The sequence below is a fragment of the Triturus cristatus genome, chromosome 1_1 (genome assembly GCF_964204655.1).
Source record: "Triturus cristatus chromosome 1_1, aTriCri1.1, whole genome shotgun sequence".
NCBI lineage: Eukaryota > Metazoa > Chordata > Amphibia > Caudata > Salamandridae > Triturus > Triturus cristatus.
Window position 1 is genome coordinate 955,452,010 of NC_140579.1, and position 26,151 is coordinate 955,478,160.

The window sequence follows — 26,151 nt, forward strand, 5'->3', positions numbered from 1 at the left end:
CCAGAATGCCAAGCAAGAAGCAGGACTGGGTGAATGTCTCCCACCTTCCATGGAGTTGAGGTAAAATTGAATCTCTGCTCATCGACACTCTTATTTATATATAAAGGGAAAACACCAGAGTCTGCAGTGGTTAGGCGCGGACTGCAGGCTGCAGTAATAGGGCTCTCATTTGTTGGTGAACCCACCGAGATATCATAACAGAGAGCAGGGTGTGTGTACAATATTTTAGATCTTCCCCTTCAATGCTTTTTTTGTACACTTTCAATACACTTAGTATTAAAGATTATCCTACAATTGTCTTTATATGTTGTGCAACAAAATCACCACAACTCTACAGAGTGCGTGTAAAACACGAATCCCACTTCCAAGATCGCGTCGGTGGTTTTGCAAGCTCCATCATCTTTTTCTGTGATCCTGTTTTTTAATCCAAAAACAGAACAGGAATAAAAACAATGGCCAAATTACAGAAACCATAAAGAACAGAATACATTGGTTTCATATTGTGAAGAAACCTGGTGGTGGCTTTATATTTTTAACACAATAATAGGGTACTATTTGGCAATTAGTTACACTGAGCAGACCCAGTTGAATGAATATGCTACTTACCAGTATGCATCTGTTCTTGGCATGTAGGGCTGCTGACATTCATATCTGTGCATAGATCGCCGCCTAGTGTTGGGTCCGGATGTTTGCACGTTGTTGTCCTGGAAGAGTCTTCGAAGTATCCTTGGATAGGTGACTCCTCCCCTGGACTACAGTGCGCATGGGCATCCTCTCCATCCTCAGATTGTTTTTCGCCATTGTGGCAGTGATGGAGTAGATACAGAAAGTGATGACCATGCTTGCAGTAATTCTGAGAGCTGCAGCTGCGACAGGCGCCGGGGAGGAGGGAGGGCGATATGAATGTCAGCAGCCCTACATGCCAAGAACAGATGCATACTGGTAAGTAGCATATTCAGTTCGAGGCATGTGGGCTGCTGAATTCATATCTGTGCATAGAATACATAGCAGTGCCCTCTATTAGCGGCGGCTACCCGTGCCAGCTGCAGCGGTCTGAAAAAGTGTCTTGAGAACAGCCTGTCCTACAGCTGCCTGCTGTTTTGACTGCACATCTACACAATAGTGTTTTGTAAATGTGTGTGTAGTGGACCATGTGGCTGCTCTGCATATATCATGCAGGGGAATATTTCCTAGGAAGGCCATGGAAGCCCCCAACTTACGTGTTGAGTGGGCTCGTGGTGGAATAGTTAATGTGCGTTTTGCCTTTTGATAACAGATTTGAATACACTTAACTATCCATCTGGCTATCCCTGCTTTGGAGATGGCGTTACCTTTGTGGTGTGGGGCAAAGGCAACGAACAGTTGTTTTGTCTTCCTGAATGGTTTAGTCCTGTCGATGTAGTACATGAGGGCCCTCCGTACATCTAGTGTATGTAGTGCCCTTTCTGCAACAGTTTGTGGGTTTTGGAAGAAAACGGGCAGTTCAATAGTCTGATTCATGTGGAACTGCGATATTACCTTGGGCATGAATTTGGGGTTGGTACGTAGTACGACCCTGTTGGCGTGAACCTGAATAAATGGCTCTTGAACGGTTAGTGCCTGGAGTTCACTAACTCTTCTTAGGGAAGTGATCGCTACTAGGAAGGCCACTTTCCAGGTAAGGAATTGAATCTCGCATGAGTGTAGAGGTTCAAAGGGTGGACCCATCAGGCGTGTGAGGACCAAGTTGAGGTTCCACATTGGAGCCGGTGGGTGACTAGGTGGAATTACTCGTTTGAGCCCTTCCAAGAATGCTTTGATGGCAGGCACTCTGAATAGAGAGAGGTGCTGCCTGGTTTGCAGGTAGGCTGATATTGCGGTCAAATGGACACGTATAGAGGTGTACGCCAGATTGCATCGGTATAGGTGTAAGAGGTAACAGATGATGTTGTGGATGGATGCGTCCAGCGGGTTGATGTCATTATTACCGCAATAAATGACGAACCTTTTCCATTTGGCTGCATAGCAAGCCCTGGTAGTGGGTCTCCTGGCCTCCTTGATGATGTCCATACAGTCAGGTGGCAGGTTGAGATAGCCAAACTCTAGGACTCCAGGAGCCAGATCGCCAGGTTCAGCTGTTGCGGATCTGGGTGCTGAACCTCTCCATGGTTCTGCGTCAAATGCGCGGGTTTGATCCGCAGCCTTTGATGCGGCACCACGGAAAGTTCGAGGAAGGTGGTGTACCACGGCTGGCGTGCCCACGTGGGAGCAACTAGGACGAGTGTCAGAGAGTGTTGTCGTAGTTTGCGAGCCACCAGCGGTATCAGCGGCGCTGGGGGAAAAGCGTACGCAAATCTGCCGGACCAGTTCATCCATATCGCATTGCCCTGCGACTGCGGATGTGGGAATCTGGCGGCGAAGCTTTGGCATTTTGCGTTTTCGCTTGTTGCGAATAGGTCTATCTCTGGATGACCCCTCTGCTGGAAGTACGGTTGGAGTACTGATGGGTGTAACTCCCACTCGTGCATCTGGTGGCTGTGTCTGCTGAGCAGATCCGCCATCTGGTTGTCCTTGCCGGGGAGGTGTTCCGCCATGAGGAACATGTTCCTCTGAATGGCCCACTTCCACATGCTCTGAGCCAGATGAGACAACTGTGGAGAGTGTGTTCCTCCCTGCTTCTGTATGTAGTACATGGCAGTCATGTTGTCCGTCCGGATCAACACGACTTTGTTGCACAGATGTACTTTGAATGCCTTCATGGCCAGGAAGATTGCCATCAGTTCCAGAAGGTTGATGTGCATCTTCTTCTGTTGTGTCGTCCATAGTCCCTGCACTGTGTAGTGGAGTACATGAGCTCCCCATCCCTGGAGAGACGCGTCCGCTGTCAGTACTATTTGCGGAACAGGCTCTTGGAACGGTCGGCCCTTGCAAAGGTTTTGTGGATTCCACCAATGCAGAGAGTTGTATGCCCGACCGCTCACCAACACTAGGTCTTTCAACTGTCCTTGAGCCTGATTCCACTGACGTGCTAGGCACTCCTGAAGTGGGCGCATATGTAACCTCGCGTGCGGGACTATGAAGATGCAGGAGGCCATCATGCCTATCAACTGCATAAACACTCGCGCTGGAAGCGAGTGATTGGGTTTGAACTTGGAGATCAGCAGTTGTATGCTGTTGATCCTCACTAAATTTGGCTGAGCTGTGGCCGCCAGAGTGTCTATAGTCGCACCTAGGTACTGTTGTACGTGTGCGGGCTGGAGATGGGACTTTGGGTAATTTAGTGAGAATCCCAGACTGTGAAGAAGGTGAATGGTGCGGGACATGTGGCTTGCACATTGCTGGGCTGACTTCGCTTGAACGAGCCAGTCGTCTAGGTAGGGGTAGACGTGTATATGCTGCCTCCGTAAATGTGCTGCCACCGTAGCTAGGCACTTCGTGAAAACCCTGGGCGCTGTTGTCACGCCGAAGGGAAGGACTTTGAACTGATAGTGCTGCCCCTGAACAGTGAACCTGAGGTATTTTTTGTGTGAGGGGTGGATGGGTATGTGAAAGTACGCATCCTTGAGGTCCAGTGAGGCTAGGAAGTCTCCCTGCTTGAGAAGCGGAAGGACTTGCTGTAGGGTGAGCATGTGAAAGTGCTCTGAAAGAATGTACTGGTTCAGGGGTCTCAGGTCTAATATAGGCCTGAGCGACCCGTCCTTCTTTGGAATTAAAAAGTAGAGGGAGTACACCCCTGTACCCTGCTCGTGGATGGGGACGACCTCTATAGCGCCTTTTAGAAGCATACTTTGCACCTCTTGCTGTAAGAGCGTTAAGTGCTCTGAGGACATAGGACGGTTTCTTGGTGGTATTGTGGGTGGAGTGGAGGTTAACGCCAGACAGTAACCGTATTTTACAATATCTTTGACCCACCTGTCCGTGGTGATGGAGTTCCACGTGGACAGGAACCTTTGTAGTCTTCCCCCGACAGGTGTTATGTGGTCGGGAGGAAGGGAGAGGGCGTCACTGCTTGTTCTTGGGGGAGGACCTGGTGTTGCCGTAGCCACGTCCTCTGCCCTTTGTACTGGAGCCACGATATCCACCTCGGGTGTTTTTATCGTAGGTGGTCTGTGTATTGCCTTTGTTATACGTTTGTTGTGACCCCTGTCCTCTACCTGCCCCCTTGTTTCCGGGGCGACGAAAGGAGCCGCTCCGAAAGGACTGAGTTTGGAGGGCGCCCATGGACTTTGCAGTGTCCGTGTCCTTTTTTTATCTTCGAGGGTGGTGTCAACCTCTGGGCCGAATAAATAGTCGGGGTTGACGGGCTGGTTCAGTATGTTATTTTGTACCTCAGGCTTGAATCCTGAGATTCGTAGCCAGGCATGTCGTCGCAGCATGACGCTTGTGTTTATGGCCCTGGCAGCCGTGTCTGCAGCATCTAGCGCACATTTGATGGAAGCATTTGTGAGTAGCTGTCCCTCTCTGATAAGAATTTCTGCACCTTCTTTGAACTGGTCAGGGAGATGTTGGAGTAGTTGCTCCAATGTGTCATAGTGCGCTCTATCGTAGCGAGCGAGGAGCGCTTGAGTGTTGGCTATGCGCCATATGTTGGCAGCCTGGGCGGCAACTCGCTTGCCGGAGGTCTCTAGCACCTTGGACTCTTTGTCCGGGGGAGGAGCGTCACCTGTCGTTTGCGAGTGTGCCCTCTTGCGAGCATTCGCTACGACGATGGAGTCGAGTGGTAATTGTCCTTTGATGTAAGTAGGATCCCCAGGTGCTGATCTGTATTTTTTATCAATCCTGGGGTTTATCACTCGTGCCCTGGTGGGTTCCTTGAAAATGTCCTTAGCTGGTTTGAGGACCCCCTTCAGCATTGGCAGAGTTTTTACATGTCTTTCTGAGGATGCAAAAGTGTCCATTAGAAAGTCATCCTCGATGGTATCTGAGTGAAGCTGTACCCCATGGTTATTTGCAGCACGTTCAATAAGAGCGTTGAACGCCGCAGTATCCTCCGTGGGAGATGTTTTTGCCCCATAGAGTTGTGGGTCCTGTGTATCGAGAGGTGCACTGGGGTCTGCAGGGTCGCCCCAAGTTTGATCAGGGTCCTGCTGGTCATCAGGGTCTGTGTCTACATGGTAGGGTGCTTGGTCATCCATGTAGTCCTCCAATGCATCCGTGTCGGAGCGCGTGGGGGAGAACCGGTGTGGATCCCGGTAGGAGGAATGGAACGGTTCATAAAGGAGAGGTTCTGATTCCACCGGCAGCTTCCTTTTTAGTGGGATCCTGAAAGGGTCCAATGGCGGTTCCGAAGTTATTCTTCGGTCGTGGAGAATCATCCTGCCAGTGTCGGCGTCGATGACTCGTGACGGAGACGTCTCGTCCGGTGGAACCGGAGTCTGGGTAACCCGTGTCCTGAGTTGGAACATCTTCGGGATTGTTGACGGAGGCAAGCCGAAGGTAATGTTGGCTGGCCCCGTAGAGGTTGCTGGAGCTCCGATCGGGCCGGAACCCGACGGGTCTTTGAGGGCCGCCGTGGTTTTGTTCTTTTACGTCGCAGCAGGCCGCACTTGGGGCGTCTTTGAGGCTTTGGCACCGGGCAGGTTCGTAGAGCCGGGCGTGGATTTTTTCGGTGCCGGCGGGTCCTCGAGTCGAGGTGTGGAGATCACCGTCGACGTCCTCGATAGGTGAGGCATCGGCGTCGTCCAGGGAGCGACGCGAGGCGAAGCGGGCGGTATTGCCCTCGGTGTTGTTGGCGTCGGTAGCCGAGTAGGTTTCTCGGTGCCGATGGCCTTTTTCCGCTTGTCGACTCCGATGTCGCCCGATTCCAGTTCGGCACCGAAGTCCCTCTTGGTGCGGTCGGTGCCGACGCGTTGCGCTGGCGTCGAAGGCGTGGAAGGCCTCGATCCGACCAGCGCCACTTTCAGTTTCGGTTTCGTATGAACCGGAGCAGCTTTCGGTTTCGGTTTTGTGGTAGGGAAACCAGCTGGCTTATGCAGCAATGGCTGCTGCTGAACGTCCGAGGCCGGGCCCGAGGGCGGGGCCGAAGAACTACGGGATGGGTCTCGGGTAAGGCCCGAAGGCGATCCCTCGACCGGAGCCAAAGGCTGTGGCGCTGGTGTTTCTTCGGTTTGAACAGGTAGGCCTTGTTCATCATTGGAGCTACTCTCTTCGGCCCCTAAGGCCTCCTCGTCGTCTCCTACCTCGGTGTCGTCTTCACCTCTGTGGAAGAGTGACTCGTCGCCCTCGTCCGATCCGGGGTCGTGTTCGGAAACGGGACTGGAGGGTATGACTTCTAATTCTTCGACGTCGGCCTCGTCGAAGATGTCTGTTGGGGCCGGTGCCGCGTGCCGCGCCTCGAGTCTCGCCGCTCTTCGGTTCCTTAGAGTCTTCTTGGAACGGAACCGGGCACAGGCCATGCATGTCGATTCGTCGTGGTCCGGCGAAAGGCATTTGTTGCACACCGGATGGACGTCGATGTGTGGGTACTTCGCATTGCATACCGGACACCTTTTGAATGGCGTCCTGGATTCCATCGTCGAAGTAGTCGATGGACAGGTAAATGCGAAAGAAGTCGGTGCTGAAAGTTAGTAAACTAACAAAATGCTATCGAAACCCGATCGATAAACAGTACCGACGCGAACTAAAGGCCTTTTGGCCTCGACCAAATATTTTCCTAACTTGAGCTAAGATAGCACATCCGAACCCAATGGCGGAAAAAAACAATCTGAGGATGGAGAGGATGCCCATGCGCACTGTAGTCCAGGGGAGGAGTCACCTATCCAAGGATACTTCGAAGACTCTTCCAGGACAACAACGTGCAAACATCCGGACCCAACACTAGGCGGCGATCTATGCACAGATATGAATTCAGCAGCCCACATGCCTCGAACATAATGGGCCACACTAGCCTTACTCCTGCTCTGTAGGTTGGTGTTTACAGGTATCCCTCCCTGTGCAGAGATGGGGGGAGGACACGTTTAGACAGAACTGGTGCTGAGGAGAAGTTACCCAGTAAGGCAGAAGTGATGGAGAGCATGACTGGCAGCCTTGTTGGAAGAGGCCATGAAAAGAAGAGAATTGGAGGATAGGTATGTCCTCCGTGCCTCCCTTTCTATTCACAGTGGCAGGGACAATTGTGCTCGATGTTTTAGCACGATGCTCCGGATGCATTCACTTTCAAAATAAACAAGAAATCTGTATAGGGATGTAGAATTTCTCCGCGGATTTGTTTGCTGCAATAACATATCCAAGGAACAGCATATAAGTCAAACAGATGTTACTGCCCTGGCTCACACGGCCCAAGACACAACGCCTTTGCAACTGGCCTCACCGAATCTTCTTGTTGAACATTTTGACTAAATGGTTTGGTCTGTTCAATAACCCAAGTTACACTGTGTAGCCACTAGGACGCACTGAGGAGAGCATTGCCAAGACTGGTAATGTCCGTGTCGCATAGATGCCATGGCAACCCTATATGCCGACGGCTATTTGACAGAAGTATCGTTTGCAAGGACCACCATTCCAAGGGGCACGCGAGCAAGAATTTGCTTCTTGATAGTCATTGAAAAAATATTCCCTTAGAATAGATTCTCTGTATCGTTCAGATTAGTTATTATAAATATTATAAATCGTTTCCTAACATTTTATGTGAAGAGAATTTAACAGCCATTTGAGAAAAGGTCATATGTACAAAGGCTATGAGAGCAAGGTGTGCCAAAGAGTGGCAAGAGGCACATGGGCACGAGCCTACATTTCTTGCAGCTAAATGGAAATAATTTAGGAAGCTTGTTCTGTGGGTTTGTAATAGTTCAGTATTTACAATAATATAATTTCCTAAAGTTTTCTATCCACGGAATACTATCAATTTCCACATTTACATATCAGTTTGTATATTAAATAAATGCGCCCTTGACTGGCAGATGACGGATCGAGAGAAAGCTGTTTTATGAAACTAAAAACAGGTTTATTACTGTTACTACACACATTTAACTCCTTTCATGGCATGTCTCCTGGTCATGAGTCTTTTCCTGCCACCGTTACTCTTCAGAGTCGCGGTTCTGACTGTAGCCTTGCTCATGAGTCCCAGCTCATAACCCCCATACTCTGACCCTTGGCTCCCTCGTAGCTAGCTTATCCTGAGCTTGAATGGCGCCCCTCTCCCTCTTAACCTACAGGAATCGGGCGCCTCCTCCTGGTTCCTAATTCCAGGTCCTTCTCTAATTCCTGGCAGGTTCTAGCGTCTTCCACCTGGAAAGAACCAGCACCTATGATAAGGAAGGGGGTGACTGCATAGCCAGTCTCTATCTCTATTAGAAAGCTGGGTTTTAGGGCCTCAGGCCCCACACTGTTCCTGTCTCTGTCCCTCCGCCTTTCGTTCTCATTGAAGAAGGAACTTTGAGGTAAATTCTTGCTCCTCCGTCTCTATTAATCCTCCTTCCACGCCTGCCCCCTTCTCCTCACCAACAGTCCTTGGTGTTTTGGGGTTTCTCTGCTGAAGGGATAATTCCTGCTACCTGGAACCTGCAATGACTCCCTTCCCTGGTCCGCGGCTTTGCTCTGCTTATTCTGGAACACATATTCTGGTGCTATTTTGTTCTGGCATGCTACAAGTTAGTGTTCTCTCTTCTTCATGGCGATCTCCTATCCCCCACAACAAGCCCCCTTCTTAAATACTGTGGCACAGGTCTCGGACATTTCCCCTCCAAAAGCTTGGTTCTGTAGGCAACCCACATTCACCTCCTCATGGGTTCAACGTTCTTTTCAGAAAACAATTTTTGGGGTCATGTATTCTTTAACTTCCTGACAATTATGTATCAGAAAGAACCTCTATTCAAAGCGTTCCTTGGTAAATATACACATGTGCGCTGCATGGTGGCAGAATCGAAAGTTATTAATTGGCTTACCTGAGGAAGGGTCCATTGAGATTCTGAGCCGTCTGCCGTATGGAAAAAGGTCCGTCCTTGATCATCCTGGGACATGATCCACTAAAATAGGAAAATAATTAATCAAAACCAATAACCAAATACAATATTGAGTGTGCCTATTGTTTTAGATTTCTAAATCACACACAAATTAACCTTGCCCCTGACTTTGGAGTTTTCACTAAAGGTAAAAGAGTGAGAGGAGAGACCTGTGGTGATTGTAGTTGGTGAACTATAACAGAGATGCCATCTACTCTAGATTGCTCACTGGAGAGAACAAACAAAAACAAAGTGATCAGTGGGTCCTTGCCTTAATTTCAGGAAGTGTTAATTAATCTGAGCCTCATTCCAATGACTTGTTCACTACAAACACGGAACAATCATCTGCAAATTAGATTTGGTTTAGCCTCAATACAACAGTCAACGAGTCTGCGAGGCCACTTCCACTCTGCATGTCAACATTGGAAGCTCCAGACCTGCTTTGGCTAAAGTAAGCCACATCAGTCAACACTGCTTGAGAAAGAAGAAAAGAATGAAGAGCAAGGCCTAACGGAGAGGAACAGGAATTAGAACAGGATGCAAAGGACATGTGATGATGATGTGGATGATTGCATTTTATAACATGCTCGGCTACTTCAAGGAGTGTCCATCTGGCAGCAGGATACATGAGGAAATTAAATGTTCATTTTTTGGGTGAATTCTGCAGCTGTATTCCGATTATTGGCTATTTTTGAGACTATGTGTTTTTTATCTTTCCTAAAGTTGCATTCCCTGATTGGACATGTGTATGCTTGTACGTGCAAGCCTGCAACACTTACCATCTCATGTGTAGTAATGTGTTTGTACACTTTTTTCCCTTCTTTGTTGGTCTCACAGGACCATCCTGGTGGTGAACCGATGTCATAAGCTAATGGTGATCTCTCCGGTTGAATGAAAGGGAAGAAGAAGTTGTGGTGGGTTTCCTGCGGAGAGTAGTCCTCTGCAGGAAAGGCATCATACTTTGGAGAATACTCAGGATAGTCGGCTTCCGGTGTGGGTGGCTAAAGATATTCAAGAAAAAAAATAAGCCATGAGTGATATTTAAAGGGTTTATATAGCAGCTATTTTCAATTTCATTTTCTACCACTGCAGACTAATTATTAAGTGTTTATTTTATCTTACTGATCAAAGCACATCATATTTAGACCTTAAAGAGATCAACAAACAAACTCCTGGTAGACCTTTAGGGAACATCAAAACACATTGTATAGGGTAGCAGCACTTTACAGTCGAAGAGATAAGGACAGGGCACAAACCAGTTTTGGACGAAAACCCTCACTCACCCGAGGGTGACATGCTTCCTCATTGGGTTCCTCCAAAACATGGGGACCGCAAGGTACCCCATGTGGGCTGCAACTTAACCCCTAATGGGAAGGAGCTGGAGTGCAAAGCACATGTAGAGTCTACCAAATCAAAGGTAAGGAGGGGCAGAGTGCAAAAATGAGAAAAGTGGTGATTAAAAACTACCTACTCTGGGGCACCAATGTTTATTCTTCTTCCCAAAGGAGTGGTAGTGTTTAAAAAGCAAGTGAAGAAATGGTTAAGTATATATACCCTTATTCTACTACGGTCAACATGTTTCAGCCATAAATGACATTAAAGTTCTTGGCTTTCTTCAGGACCTATAGAACTAAGTCACTCTGCTAAGAAGTGCAAAATAGCAAATAATAAATATTGGTTATCAGAACCACCATACTTGACCAATCCTGTCAATCCTCTTTTGGTTGGTAGTCAAGGGGCTCTATGTACTGTCTGTTTAATCCCACTCAACCGTCAGAGACACTCACCTCTGTCGGTTTCTACAAATCCGGCCAGGTTCTCCTATGTGTCTCGGACGGGAACCTTTAGGGACAACAGGCAGCAATTGAAACGCATCTTCATAAAGTGTTGTCCTATGATATATGTCACATAGGACAACAGGCAGAAAAAGCATATTTTGCAGTACGAGCCTTCAGTTAAAATCAGAAATTAAAAGATCATTATGTCACAAACAGCACAGGAGATTTTGATACTTTTAAAAATTAACCTTTTGTCAGCACTACCTCATTTTTACCTAGGACATTGACTTTTCCCATCGCTCACAGCAGGGATTCTGTCACCACCAAAACTTCCTCTTACACATAACCAAGTTGTCTCATCTAATATTACAGCATGTAAGAATCATTATTAGGGGCTGGTGTTTTGAGCCCTAAAATAATAGGTTTGATGATGAACCATGGCAGAAAGTCCCCACGATTGTATTTTTCTGCACTTCTAACCTCTCACCAGAGGGTGTGGTATGAAATAAAGCAGAGGGTTGCTAATAAGCTTCTTGGCATCGGGCCACAATGTGCCTAGACCTGGCCTTTCATTTGCTACTCTAGTGTCTTCTAGGAGGATTAGGGTTGTTTCAATTGAACCAGTTACAGTGAAGTGTCTAATGATAATACTTGGTGGTAGAAAACCCCAGAAACTGAAAAAGGAGTGTCATGTTCAAATGGAGGTAGGTGGCAACTGTGATTCTGCACCATCTGAAAACGAGTGAGGTAGACAAGAGTATAATTCACTGAAATATTCGAAAGGGTAACAAAACACATATTGTATATTTGTGGCTAACTCAAACCAGGATGCCAAGTGAGCAGGCAAAAGAGTAACACAAAAATGGTCACAGGATGCTCGCTAGTCTAAAAAATATCTTGGCATTACATTAGAAGAATTAATTTTAGTTTGCAATACCAATGAATTACTCATCATCACTCGCAAGTGTGACTTGACCCTGAAAAGCAGGTAGTATATACAATAAATCAATGACATTCAGCCTGTGACTCAAGTACTTCCATTTTTCATTTCCATTGGATACAAGACAAAACAGGCTATAGACATCAAAAACGTTTCTTTCTTTTGTGTTTAGTTATGCAAGATGAATGCAAAGCTATATTTCATAGAGGACACAACACTATGGGTCTCCTAAAAAAACACATTTCCAAACTCTTGTTCCTACAAAAGTGAGCAGAAAAAAGCTTTTAACTGTCAGGACCAGGTCCTCTTGGTCCTTGCTCATTCGGGTTAGTATGAGAGTAGATTCCTTGCTTCATAACAGAAACTAGCATTAAAACAAAATATGACAATTGTGTTGCACATTTAAGTGGAGAAAGCTTTCTCTGCATGGTCACATTTGGAGCTTTTAAATGCTCTATATCACCTGCATACACATTACAGGTAGCTTACACAAATGTCCAATATGCTAATTTATTTGCAAAAACAGTGTACATGTTTAGAGAAGGGCACACGCAGTTCAAAGCTATATACTAGCAATTCACTAGACAGTATGACCAGCTTCTCATAATTCTGACACTTATATTCAGGTTTAAGGCACTTGCTTTGAAGGGACTGGAATATGAACAGCACGCTCTGCCACCTGCTTTCAGAGCTGAAGTACAGGAGATAAAGTCATCGGACCAGAACTACATATATTTTACTGACACAGTGATGCAAATCCATAGCTCCGTTTTCGATAGTCCCCGAGCAAGCCACTAAATCACAGAGGGTGCCTTTTCTGCACTTCTTAGATATGCATGTTTCAACTGGCTTCTTCCACTCCATTTCTAAAGGCCTAACCATAAAGAATTGATTAGATTAAGTTAAAGGAAATTAAATATTCGCTGGGAACAATATCTTGCAATTCCTTTGTAGTGTGTAAGGTAACTCTCCCTCGTGATGCCGAGTAGCTCAAATTCTTAGACTTCACCAAAACAGATATTCGCTTTCTGGGTGCCATCATTGGTCTATTCGCCTCCCTTGAAAAGCATGCCTAGTGACATCAGTCAGGAGGGTTTACATAGTCAACTCCCTAAGAACACTCTCCCACAATCCTTCACTGCATAATTTACTGCATTCCTTCACAACCTATTGAGTATAAAATGTGTAGTACTACTGTGCATGAGTAAGCTAGGCATAAGCAAGTGATGAAACATACCCTCTGATCCATTGTCGGAAACTGGTAGTACACGGGCTTCATCTCATGTGGACTCAGTTCCTCTTGCTCAGGCGGCTGCCAAGAGGTTTCCCCTGTGCTGGAGTTGTAGAAAAAGAAACGTCCCGTGGGTTTGTCAAAGTATCTTTCCCATTCTGACTCAATAGGGCTTGCTTCAGAGATCACAGAGTTGGGAGAATTCGCAGGGTCATCTGGCTGGTAGAAGGGAGACTCCCAGGTCGTCTCGCCGGTGAGACTGTTGTAATAAAACAACTTCCCACTGTCCTGGTCAATGTGAGTTTCCCATTCGTCAATAGTGCTGCTTGTGCTCTGCAGGTGGGACAATGAGCCTGCCTTTGCCGCCTTTTGTTGCAGTTCTGCTACATTCGCATACACAGGAGACAAATTATTTTCCTGGCTGACCTGAAAAACAGTTTTAAAACAGCACTGTTATTATAGTTTCTGCTTTATTGCAAATAATTGCCTATGAATTTTGACTTAAGAGTTTGATGATGTATTGTATGTGAGACTAGGGCATACGTAACAACTCCCTACAGTGCAGGAGTGCCATTGTCTCAAGGGGTATTACCCTGGCTAGCTGTTCAGGGGCCTGAGACACTGGCAGCAGGTTAGAACCACACACTCATTAAAACCAAAGGTGTCAAACATCAAACAGGAGTGGCACACTAGCAACCCCATGTCATTAAAAAAGGAAACACTATAGACCGGAATCATACTAAAAGTCCCACTGTAAATAAAGCAGAAGGCCACAGAGACCGCCGACACACTAGAATCCCACTGTCTTTAAAGCGGAGAGTTGCTGTGATGATTAATCTCCATCCCCAGTGGTACTGAAACTAAAGGATGAAGGATTTGTTTTGGTTGGAGGAGCTAGCTTGCATGAGAATGGAGTCTTTTCACCCTAGTTTTAGCAGGTGAATCTTTCCATTTAAGTTGAGCCTTTGACTTAAATATAAAATTAAGTGGCCTTAAATATGTTTTACGACATAAGAAATGTGAATTAAACCATAGAAAAAACTTGGCCACACCTGGAGGTACCACAGGCTTCGAGTCAGTTGACAGGTGCAAGGTGTGGCTGTTTAAATCAGATAAGAGCTACTAAGGGGGCGAGCACCAATAAATACTTTTAAGAAGAGTTGAAATGAAATGTGAACCGAAGCTCAAATCAGCTATAAAGTATTTAGTCAATGAAGAGAATGTGGTATTGTGATTAAATTGCCACCGTTGCAACCTTCAGACGTGGATTCTAATCTCAGCTTTGGCACTTGAGTGGAAATAATGTGAGAATGGGCAAGTCACTTAACTTCTCTGTGCCTAAAAACTGTTAAGCGATTAACCATAACTACGTAATAAAAAGATACAACTCCCTACTTAAATATATAATGTGCTTTGTTGCTCCACAGCCAGATTCACACTATATAATTACCGAATGGGATAGTGATGTAATGACTATTTTAAGAACAAACATCCCCAAGAAGAGTATCCAGGTGCTACAAAAAGTTAACAGGCTGGCCGAGTCTGAGATCTAGGTAAAGAGGCACAGGGACTGAGGAGGCGACTACGATTTGCAGGGGCACGTCATTCTGCGTGGGAGTGAGGCACTAGAAGACATGACCTCTAGCTCTGCAGATGTGAGGGATGTGAGAGAGTAGGGGCTCCGCCGATCGCAGATTTTTGGTCAAGCTTTGGAAGCTGATGTGTGCCATATTACGATGTATGCAAAGCAAAATAGGAGTAAACCCGTTAACCCAATTGAGACCGGGCAATTATAATCACAAAGGAACAATGACTCAACTGGTCAATCATGTGAAAAGGACCATTAGAACAATGAAATTAATCATAACATACAGGGAAAAGGAGACCGAATTGGAAAATGCAGGTTGTTATTTATAATTAGAAGTACAAAAACATAATTACAGTAACCATAACAACCGTGTGAGCACTGGAAGTGAAGTAATGGGTGAAGACGGCGCAGTGACACAAGGGTGCAAGAGCAACGTGAGGCGGCGCAAATTAAATTAACAATAAGAGTCAGGCACAAAATTTACAAAACATTAATCATTACAACATTATTTCATAATTGGGGCACGACCCTTTACAAGACCGCAAATAACGTTGAGAGGTCAACGGCGTTTCGAACTCGTTAGCTTGAGTTCATCATCAGGACTACGGTTACAATTGCTCCAATTAGTACTTCTAAAAGATAAGCAGAAAAATCAAAAGAAGGGAATCAGTGAAAAACCCAGGAAATAGATTAAGAAGGGGGTAGAGAAAAGAATGAGAAAATACCTGATATCCACAAGTAAGGGAAATGCTGGCTCTGTCTCAGCAAGGTACAGAGTTATGGGCGTAATAATGGTGATTCTAATATCCACAAGTAAGGTAAGCGCTGTATCAGTCCCAGTAGGGTATAGAATTCCGGGCGCAATCAGGATGGCTCTGAAGGATAACATTGATAGTTTTAATGATTAAAACTCAACTATAGAGGCGACAACTAGGCCAAGGTACTTTATACATGGGCGCTTACCCATAGTGAAAAGGTGGTTGTAACTCCGGGTGGTAATAAGTGCGCGCTGTGGTTAAGTCGGCAGCTGTCTAAAAAACAAATTAGGATCTGTTAAGGATCCAGCAATTATAGAAAAACGCCAGCAAACGCGTGTAACTACATCGCGAGCGCTCGTCAATAAAAGACGCTTGCCTACTGAAATGAAATCAGGGTTGCAAGCAATTCCTTCAAATTATTCAAGGAAGCCGGGACCAATCCGGTTTGCATTCAGCCAAGGAAACGAATGAAACGTCCTCAGCTCACGGCCGTTAGAGAACGGAGTATAACCGGCAATGGCCGGTATCATGTGATCAAGAAATGAAAGTACAACTAGAGCGAGGGAGAGAAAGCCCACAACAGTACCCCAGGGGGAAGGTAGAAGTGTGAACGGCCTAGGAAGATGGCCAACCACAAAGGAATGAAAAAACCTATTAAAGCATTTATTATCTTTGTTATCCGTTAGACTTATGATCCGAACTTATGGCATTATCAATAGAAATTCAATGTTATACAATATATACAATTATATACATATAAACAATAATACATACGACATACTTCATAAAGGTCAAACTAATATTATACAAACAATTATTACGAGGAAAAAATGTTTGTTAAGTGAAAGGGTAAAAGAATGGGTACATTTGTATAATAATACAATAACAGGGGACAGGATAGAAAGGGGATGGATAAAATATAAGAATAGCAAAAATCCAAACAGTTCATATCTATGAAAACCATTCACAGTAGAGGGAAAAGGAAAAAACGTACCCTAATGGACAAAGCTAAGGAGAGAATCATCTTAAATGTATACAATAGCTGCGTTCCACTCATCAAGGGAATTCAAACCCTGTGTTACCGAGTTGCAGCGGGTAATCCATCTACACTCGCACTTGTTAAGAAGAAGTTGAAGGTTACCTCTGCGGATAGGCAGTTGTGGTCGGTCTTTGACTTGCCATATCATGTCATTTTCAGAATGGTTACAATCCCTGTACTGTGTTACCAGAGGTGCAGTGGTAACATTGCATCTGATGCGACTCTTATGTTGCGAGATGCGTTGTTTGATCATCTGCGTTGTCTGCCCAATGTAAACAAGGTTACATGGGCAGCGAATAGAATAAATCACATTGTTGGTGCGACAATTTGAGAATTGTTTCAAAGGATAGGTATGTTCAGGTGTGACAAAAACTTTCGTGTTAAGTGTCAGTTCACAAACATTACAATTCTGACATTTAAAATGACCTATGACCGGCGGGAGCCCCCACATGGTCGTCACTGATAAGTCACGTTTTTCTTTAGATGGCCAAGTAATGGCATGGACCAATTTGTCAGAAAGATTCTCACCCCTTTTGTATGAGAGTAACGGGGGATCTGAGAAATGCGGAAATGTACGGAGCAGTGTCCAATTTTTTTTGATAATACTCCCAACTTTATTACTTGATGGACTAAAAGTTGAGACAAAAGGAATCCGCGTATTGGTACGTTTGATAGTAGGCGTCAAGATAATATCTCTATGGCTATACTATGCCCGTTTAAGGGCTCTTTTAACCAAACATTTGGGATAACCACGGTTAGTCAGTTTCTCAGAAAGAATGGCAGCCTCCCGAAAATAATCTTTCCGCCATTTACAATTGCGGCGGATCCGAACGAATTGTCCATACGGTAATCCGTCGCGTAAGCCACGAGGATGATAACTAGAATACAAGAGTAAGGTATTACGTTCTGTTGGTTTTCGGTATAGTGTAGTACCAATGGTACCTTCTTCAACATGTAAAACCAGGTCAAGAAAAGGGAGGTCATTCTTACGGATGTCTGAAGTAAAAGTCAAATGTGGTTGGGAATTATTTAGCCAAATGACAAAGGCGGCTAATGCATCATGGGTACCGTGCCATAACAAAAGAATATCATCTATGTACTTCCGCCACAGAAAAATATTAGTTGTGAAGGTATTTTGAGTTGATAAAATGAGTTTTTTCTAGATGATACACATAAAGGACCGCAAAATTAGGAGCAAAACGAGAACCCATAGAGACTCCTTTGATTTGTAGGTAAAAAGAATCCTTATACAAAAAATAATTGTTGGTCAAGGCTATATCAAGGAGTTCAATCAAAAAATTAGTTGGGATACGTATAGGTCTTGGTCTAGTGTTCATTAGGTCTTCTATGACTTTGAGCGCATCAGACTGAGGAATGTTGGTATACAACGATTCAATATCCAAGCTTGCCATCAGATCTGACTCTAGGTCAAACGGTAGATCCTCTATGACGTTGATTAAGTGGGTACTGTCTTTAACAAAGGTGTCAGTTAATGGGACAAACTCCTTGAGGATAGAATCAATGTATTTGCCTAAGGGCTCAAGTACAGAACCACAGCCAGACACTATTGGTCGTCCAGGAGGTGTAGAAGCATTCTTATGGATCTTTGGTAAGGTGTATATTACCGGTGTCCTGGGATGTGGATTATTAAGAAAAGAATGTTCCTTCTTATTAATGATGCCCAAGTGAAGCGCCTGTGTGGTGATCATGGAAATTTTATTTTGAATGGCAGTAAGGGGGTCAGATGTAAGCTTACGATAATGTGTAGCATTGCTAAGTTGGCGAAGAATCTCAGTGTCGTATTTGTCATGATCCATTATCACTATACCACCACCCTTATCTGCAGGTTTGATAATGATGTTCTGATTATCGCTAAGGTGACCCATGGCTAACTTTTCAGTAAGTGGCAAATTGTAAGGCACAAATTCAGATTGTTATTGTAGTTGTTTGATGTTTTCAAAGGATAAAATTTCATGTGGCATCATGGATGCAGGAGGCAAAAAGGTTGAAGGAGGTTTAAATTGTGACCCCGCACAGAAGTTAGTATCAGGTTTATCTGAGAAAAAATGTTTCAGACGAATACGTCTAAAAAATAAAAGTAAATCCTCCTGTAACTTGAAAAAAATCACTACGTGCCGTTGGGACAAAAGAAAGGCCCTTACTAAGTAGAGAAATTTCATCAGTAGATAAAGGATATTTAGACAGATTGAAGATCGGTATAGTTGTATCGGTGACCAAACCAGTAGGTAGTAATGGGGCAGCTTGAGCCGGCATGATTGGTACAGAAGGGACAAAATCAGAGATGTTAGAAAAGACCGAATTAGGAGGCAGAATTTTATTCATTATTGCTGTGGCCCCCATTGATAGAACTTCTGGCGGGTCTGTCTCTCGCCTGCAAACTGATAATGATAGTTCTGTCTCCTGCGGCCGCGACCGCGACCTGTTCCTAAAAAATTAGTAGGAAGAAGAGGGGGTGGTAGAGGACGTCTAGATGGACCTGTACTTGTGCCCTCCCCACTGTCTGAATCTTCTATCGACGTATTGGAGGAATCGGAAAAAGTGATTGCCTGGTTGTTGCGAAATCTACCCCAGTTTTTGGTCTTAGCAGGTTGGTATGGTGTGTTATAGAAGGTATCCAACAAATATGGGTAAGTTTGGTTTTTATTGTAGTTTTTGATGCCTCTTTGAATTTTATTTATTTTTTTGTTCTGTTCAAAGGTATGGAAAGTGGTGATTGTAGTGTTTACCTTATCCAAAAGGTTTTTTGCCTCAACAATAGTGGTATCCGCTAAGATCAGCTTTTCGAGTTCAGCTATCTCCTCTAACTCTTTTTTACTATGTTCGATGGCAGTATCGATACCAAGAACCATCCAATGTCTGGAGCATGTATTGGCAAGGTGGCTGAAACCCGTGCGAAATTTTGGATCTTGGGTAAAGATCGCAGGAACGTTGCGGATTTGTAATCCTAGTGGTATTGTATTAGATTTAAGATATTCTGTCAGCATGCGAGCATGCAAATCAGTACGGATCTGCTTTTTTAAAAAGATTTTCCAATCTCTCAAGTAACACTCTCGAGTTGTTGGACGCTGAGGGTAAGGGAGTGGAAGTATGTGATAGTAAAGAGGGTCCACTGAGGATGGATTGGATATAGTCATCCGAATAAAAGGGGGTCTCCCTAGAGGACATAATCTACAGATTAGTTGTACATCATGTAATACAATCAATGGTATTAAATATTTAACAAAAACTCTTGCAATCCAGCGATTGCTCAATCATAGGCAAAGCAAAACAGGAGTAAACCCGTTAACCCAATTGAGACCCGGCAATTATAATCACAAAGGAACAATGTCTCAACTGTTCAATCATGTGACAAGGACCATTAGAACAAAGAAATTAATCATAACATACAGGGAAAAGGAGACCGAAATGGAAAATGCAGGTTATTTATAATTAGAAGTACAAAAACATAATTACAGTTACCATAACAACCGTGTGAGCACTGGAAGTGAAGTGATGGGTGAAGACGGCGCAGTGACACAAGGGTGCAAGAGCAACGTGAGGCGGTGCAAATTAAATTAACAATAAGAGTCAGGCACAATATTTACAAAACATTAATCATTACAACATTATTTCATAATTGGGGCACGACCCTTTACAAGACCGCAAATAACGTTGAGAGGTCGACGGCGTTTCGAACTCGTTAGCTTGAGTTCATCATCAGGACTACGGTTACAATTGCTCCAATTAGTACTTCTAAAAGATAAGCAGAAAAATCAAAAGAAGGGAATCGGTGAAAAACCCAGGAAATAGATTAAGAAGGGGGTAGAGAAAAGATAGAGAAAATACCTGATATCCACAAGTAAGGGAAATGCTGGCTCTGTCTCAGCAAGGTACAGAGTTATAGGCGTAATAATGGTGATTCTAATATCCACAAGTAAGGTAAGCGCTGTATCAGTCCCAGTAGGGTATAGAATTTGTCGCCTACTATCAAACGTACCAATACGCGGATTCATTTTGTCTCAAGTTTTAGTCCATCAAGTAATAAAGTTGGGAGTATTATCAAAAAAAATTGGACACTGCTCCGTACATTTCCGCATTTCTCAGATCCCCCGTTACTCTCATACAAAAGGGGCGAGAATCTTTCTGACAAATTGGTCCATGCCATTACTTGGCCAGCTAAAGAAAAACGTGACTTATCAGTGGCGACCATGTGGGGGCTCCCGCCGGTCATAGGTCATTTTAAATGTCAGAATTGTAATGTTTGTGAACTGACACTTAACACGAAAGTTTTTGTCACACCTGAACATACCTATCCTTTGAAACAATTCTCAAATTGTCGCACCAACAATGTGATTTATTCTATTCGCTGCCCATGTAACCTTGTTTACATTGGGCAGACAACGCAGATGAGCAAACAACGCATCTCGCAACATAAGAGTCGCATCAGATGCAATGTTACCACTGCACCTCTGGTAACACATTACAGGGACTGTAACCATTCTGAAAATGACATGATATGGCAAGTCATAGACCGACCACAACTGCCTATCCGCGGAGGTACCCTTCAACTTCTTCTTAACAAGTGCGAGTGTAGATGGATTACCCGCTGCAACTCGGTAACACAGGGTTTGAATTCCCTTGATGAGTGGAACGCAGCTATTGTATACATTTAAGATAATTCTCTCCTTAGCTTTGTCCATTAGGGTACGTTTTTTCCTTTTCCCTCTACTGTGAATGGTTTTCATAGATATGAACTGTTTGGATTTTTGCTATTCTTTTATTTTATCCATCCCCTTTCTATCCTGTCCCCTGTTATTGTATTATTATACAAATGTACCCATTCTTTTAACCTTTCACTTAAACATTTTTTCCTCGTAATAATTGTTTGTATAATATTAGTTTGACCTTTATGAAGTATGTCGTATGTATTATTGTTTATATGTATATAATTGTATATATGTATATATTGTGTAACATTGAATTTCTATTGAGAATGCCATAAGTTCGGATCATAAGTCTAACGGATAACTAAGATAATGAAAATGCTTTAATAGGTTTTTTCATTCCTTTGTGGTTGGCCATCTTCCTAGGCCGTTCACACTTCTACCTTCCCCCTGGGGTACTGTTGTGGGCTTTCTCTCCCTCACTCTAGTTGTACTTTCATTTCTTGATCACATGATACCGGCCATTGCCGGTTATACTCCGTTCTCTAACGGCCGTGAGCTGAGGACGTTTCATTCGTTTCCTTGGCTGAATGCAAACCGGATTGGTCCCGGCTTCCTTGAATAATTTGAAGGAATTGCTTGCAACCCTGATTTCATTTCAGTCGGCAAGCGTCTTTTATTGATGAGCGCTCGCGATGTAGTTACACGCGTTTGCTGGCGTTTTTCTATAATTGCTGGATCCTTAACAGATCCTAATTTGTTTTTTAGACAGCTGCCGACTTAACCACAGCGCGCACTTATTACCACCCAGAGTTACAACCACCTTTTCACTATGGGTAAGCGCCCATGTATAAAGTACCTTGGCCTAGTTGTCGCCTCTATAGTTGAGTTTTAATCATTAATACTATCAATGTTATCCTTCAGAGCCATCCTAATTGCGCCAGGAGTTCTATACCCTACTGGGACTGATACAGCGCTTACCTTACTTGTGGATATTAGAATCACCATTATTACGCCCATAACTCTGTACCTTGCTGAGACAGAGCTAGCATTTCCCTCACTTGTGGATATCAGGTATTTTCTCTATCTTTTCTCTACCCCCTTCTTAATCTATTTCCTGGGTTTTACACGGATTCCCTTCTTTTGATTTTTCTGCTTATCTTTTAGAAGTACTAATTGGAGCAATTGTAACCGTAGTCCTGATGATGAACTCAAGTTAACGAGTTCGAAACGCCGTCGACCTCTCAACGTTATTTGCGGTCTTGTATAGGGTCGTGCCCCAATTATGAAATAATGTTGAAATGATTAATGTTTTGTAAATTTTGTGCCTGACTCTTATTGTTAATTTAATTTGCGCCGCCTCACGTTGCTCTTGCACCCTTGTGTCACTGCGCCGTCTTCACCCATCACTTCACTTCCAGTGCTCACACGGTTGTTATGGTTACTGTAATTATGTCTTTGTACTTCTAATTATAAATAACAACCTGCATTTTCCAATTCGGTCTCCTTTGCCCTGTATGTTATGATTAATTTCTTTGTTCTAATGGTCCTTTTCACATGATTGACCAGTTGAGACATTGTTCCTTTGTGATATTACGATGAATAACATGGTGCCAAGGAGAAATTAGCACTACACAATTTATGTAATCTGACACACGGTCCTCGGACTTTGAAGATAATACTATCTATGATTCCTATCCCACGGTATTCTTTAAGCGAAATTGCAATTTTATTTCAAAACTTCAAAATCCCTCCTATCAAACAATCTTAGAATTTTGATCCAGTCTATTGATGAAGTCCCACATTCCACTTGTTCACAATCATAGGGAATGTGAGAACTTTCTTCTCAGAGAACAGTTACTCACTCATCAGGCTGCCACACATCCACCTTCGCCCTACCAACAACTTCCCCTTTGTATAAAGTGTTCAAAAGAGGCCCTTCTTAACTCTATGATATCAACTGAAATGGAGTCATACACTTAACTGCTATACCGAAGACACAAAGATGGTATTACTGGCCACCAGAGTCACTGGCTTTTTTTGGTATCATTTTTATGGTGTCAACTAACCTGCTAATTGTTGAACTAATGCAGTTAACCCCGCTCTAACGGAGGCACAGCAGAAGACAATTGCAGTTTATCAACTCCCTTAAATAATACAATTTTCAGACCAAATTTGGCGACACGTTTTAATTGGTCATATCAAGCTTAGCATTCCGTTTCTGCGGTACAAGAGCATTCAACAGCACTTATCTCAAATACTGCTACGCCCAAAATTCTTCCGTTCACTTGCTACTAATCGGAAGCCTACTGTGTAACATCACCTTTCAAGCATGTTAGCTAGACTAATTCTAACATGGTACTTCCTGCTTCAAACCTATGTCGCACAAACAGCAGCATTCTAGGCTATCTTTAGCTACAGGGAGTTTGATAGCGTGTCTGTAGCCAGGCCACCTGTTTCCTAATTTTTTTTTAAACTATAGTTCATGTTTAGGATTCAGTTCCCCTTGCATGAACGTCTTCAAGGACAGCTACAGTGAACATGAATAAGTGAGTTTAATTATTAACAGACTTAAGAAATGTGCTATTTGCATTCAAGAAAGAGCTCAGTGCAATGATTTGTTTAAACAGTATTATTATTACCACTGTGTTGTAAAACCTCTGATCCTATGACCACATAAAAATAGCTGAGTAAGAGGCGTTTATTAAACATTTTGTTGGAAATAAATACATTGAAATTAGAACTTTGACCATTGCCACAACTTACTATTACAGTGGTTTTTCCCTTGTTGAAAGATTGGTTAGGATCAGAGGGAGTTATAACACATGTGCCGTTAAGGTAAGAACAATGCCAAGCTACAGATAAAGTTGAAGTTATGACCAGGAAGAAATTAAAAACATTTTTAATAACGTTCCTTCCTACTTTTTCATTTTTTTACAAATGTTTTCAAACTAAATATAAACAAGTATTGGCAAAAAAAAGACTCACCTGTGCTATTGGGGTACAGACTTACTGGCTTTGCCATTGTTTATTTTCAAGAAAACATTTTAGGAACGCAGCATTTGTGTGTGCATGCAAGGCAGCCACCTTGAAATTTATTTTCTAAAAGCAAAATAAAAAGCATTCTAAGATGTCGACCTGTGATGCACATACGTGTGCCGAAATGGTTGCCATCTTCAATTATTATTATGATTCTTTTTTTTAATTTAATGAAAAGCTATTCCAAGTTGGCCGCTGCTTACTGCACTGCAACCCTCGGGGAATGTGAAAGGGGATCAAGGAGAGCTGAGAGAGACAGAATAAAGGAAAAAGTGCGGGAGGGCAAGTAGATGCTTGGGGAGAGCCAAATATTTAAATAAAGAGTGTAGGGTCAAGAAATGGTAGAGAGCACAGAAATAGCAAGAAGAGAGATAGAGGGAGAGAAAGCAGTACCCAGTGCACTTCAATGCAAACAAAACACTGTGAGGCGAAAATGCTCCTTATATGGCACAAATCTAAATGAGAGGAAAGCCACGAAATAGGGAGCAGGATAATGAAAGATAAGAAATGAATGGAATCATCAGCAAGCGGCTGACCCAATGCCCATTCTAACTCTAAAATAGATGCAATAGGTGTGGTTGCAACTGAAGCTGTCTGTAGACAAGACATTTAAATAGCCCACGGATAACTGCAAACTAAATGTCTTTCACTAAAGAGTTCAAAATAATTCTATTGTGATTTACTGTTTTTTTTTAGCAGGCTGTAACAACATCAATGTTAAGCCAATTAGTAAGATAAGTTTTGTCTTGCATTTTAAAATCATTTCTACCTACTATTGCTTCTGTATGGTTTTTATCATCTTTTTATTAATCTCATCTGCGAATATATGCCGCCCGTCTTCTGCGAATAGATGTGGCCCAATTCTTGGAACACTGACCCAAATAAAAGAAACTCCACCTCCTTAAAACCTAAACATTAAAACCAACAGAACATTTTATTTAAGCTGGCTCCACCATTAACGACGCCAAAATACGCATTGCCTTGTTATGCAGGGGTTAGAAGCAAAATGATTTGCAATGTCTATTTCGGCCTACTGTTTTAATCAACCTGGGTTTCAACAATTTACTTCCGTCTAAGATGTAATGAGGCTAAATAAGTCAATTACTACATCAATCGTTCACATTCTTTACCAGAGAAAAGTCAGACACGACCTCCCGTTTATTAAACGACGTAAAAAAACTCAAAAAAGGTTGCAATGTGTGACGTTGGCCCTGTGTCATCGAAGGGACTGTGTCAGGCTCCACATTGGATTGCTGACCTGCCAAAGAAACTCACTCGAGTCCTCCCTGAACTCATACACTTTACTCCGTTTTAAAGCTTGCCTGCTTCAGCATTAGGCTTCCTCACGGAGTAAGACCGGGTTTCACCAGACATTCTTAGTGAGACCCACTCGCCCTCCAGGGCGTTGCTGACCACACCTGAGCACAGCATTTGTTTTGATTTATCGAGATCTGTGACGTCTGCATCATCTTCCCTTCTGAACTGGAGCCTACACTGCATTGCCTCTTTCAACTGTGTTCTGTGCATCAATGATACAACTATACATTAATTTCTTGTTCTTGGTCTCTGGATTCAAAGACTACAGGCCTCCCAGAGCTGGTAGAAGCGTGAATATTAGTGTATTTTTACACGACTCTCCAGATCACACTGATGGTAGAATACGGATACCCCTAAGGTCTATCCAGCTGATACATTTACAGCAAACACTGAACTACTGCCTCAAGCGGGCACATGCGACGTAAATGCTAGTAATAACTCAAACGTGACTTTGGAAATGAGATTACAGAGTCTATAGGCAACCTTATGCGGACTATAGATGTATAAAGTTGCAAAAACATTAACCAGCTACCAGTGGCGGTTCTTTCCTTAACCCCTTGCATGCCCGCTCCTTTCCCCGCCCAGTGCCGCGCCTTGCATTAGCGGGCGGAGTTCATGACGAGCTGGACTCGTCATGGGCACAGCGCCACCGCAGCCCATGACGAGTCCAGCTCGTCATGGGCACTGAAGGGGTTAAGGCGTAGGGGCTGCGGCCTCTGTTTTTTCTGCCTCTAGACTGTTTTGATTGTAGGTACTGTAGTACCAATAAAACAGATGCCGATAGACTGCCTGCTGGGTATTGTAGTGGTGGCGGGCACTAGGCCCACATACTCGATAAAGGAAACACAGACACCGTTAGTATGGGTGCATAACTGGCCT

General features: G+C 43.8%; 1 protein-coding gene across 30 annotated transcripts in view; it reads right to left on the reverse strand.

Moving 5' to 3' along the window:
- The window catches only part of ARHGAP27 (Rho GTPase activating protein 27), a 1,125,989-nt gene that overhangs the window by 275,557 nt on the left and 824,281 nt on the right, over nt 1–26,151 (reverse strand). For all 30 annotated transcript variants that reach the window (XM_085650850.1, XM_085650847.1, XM_085650970.1 and 27 more), the window contains 3 exons: nt 12,874–13,293; nt 9,698–9,919; nt 8,862–8,942 (listed from right to left, as the gene is read on the reverse strand). In XM_085650850.1, the coding sequence (XP_085506976.1) occupies nt 8,862–8,942; nt 9,698–9,919; nt 12,874–13,293 (723 nt within the window). The remainder of the gene's footprint in view (nt 1–8,861; nt 8,943–9,697; nt 9,920–12,873; nt 13,294–26,151) is intronic.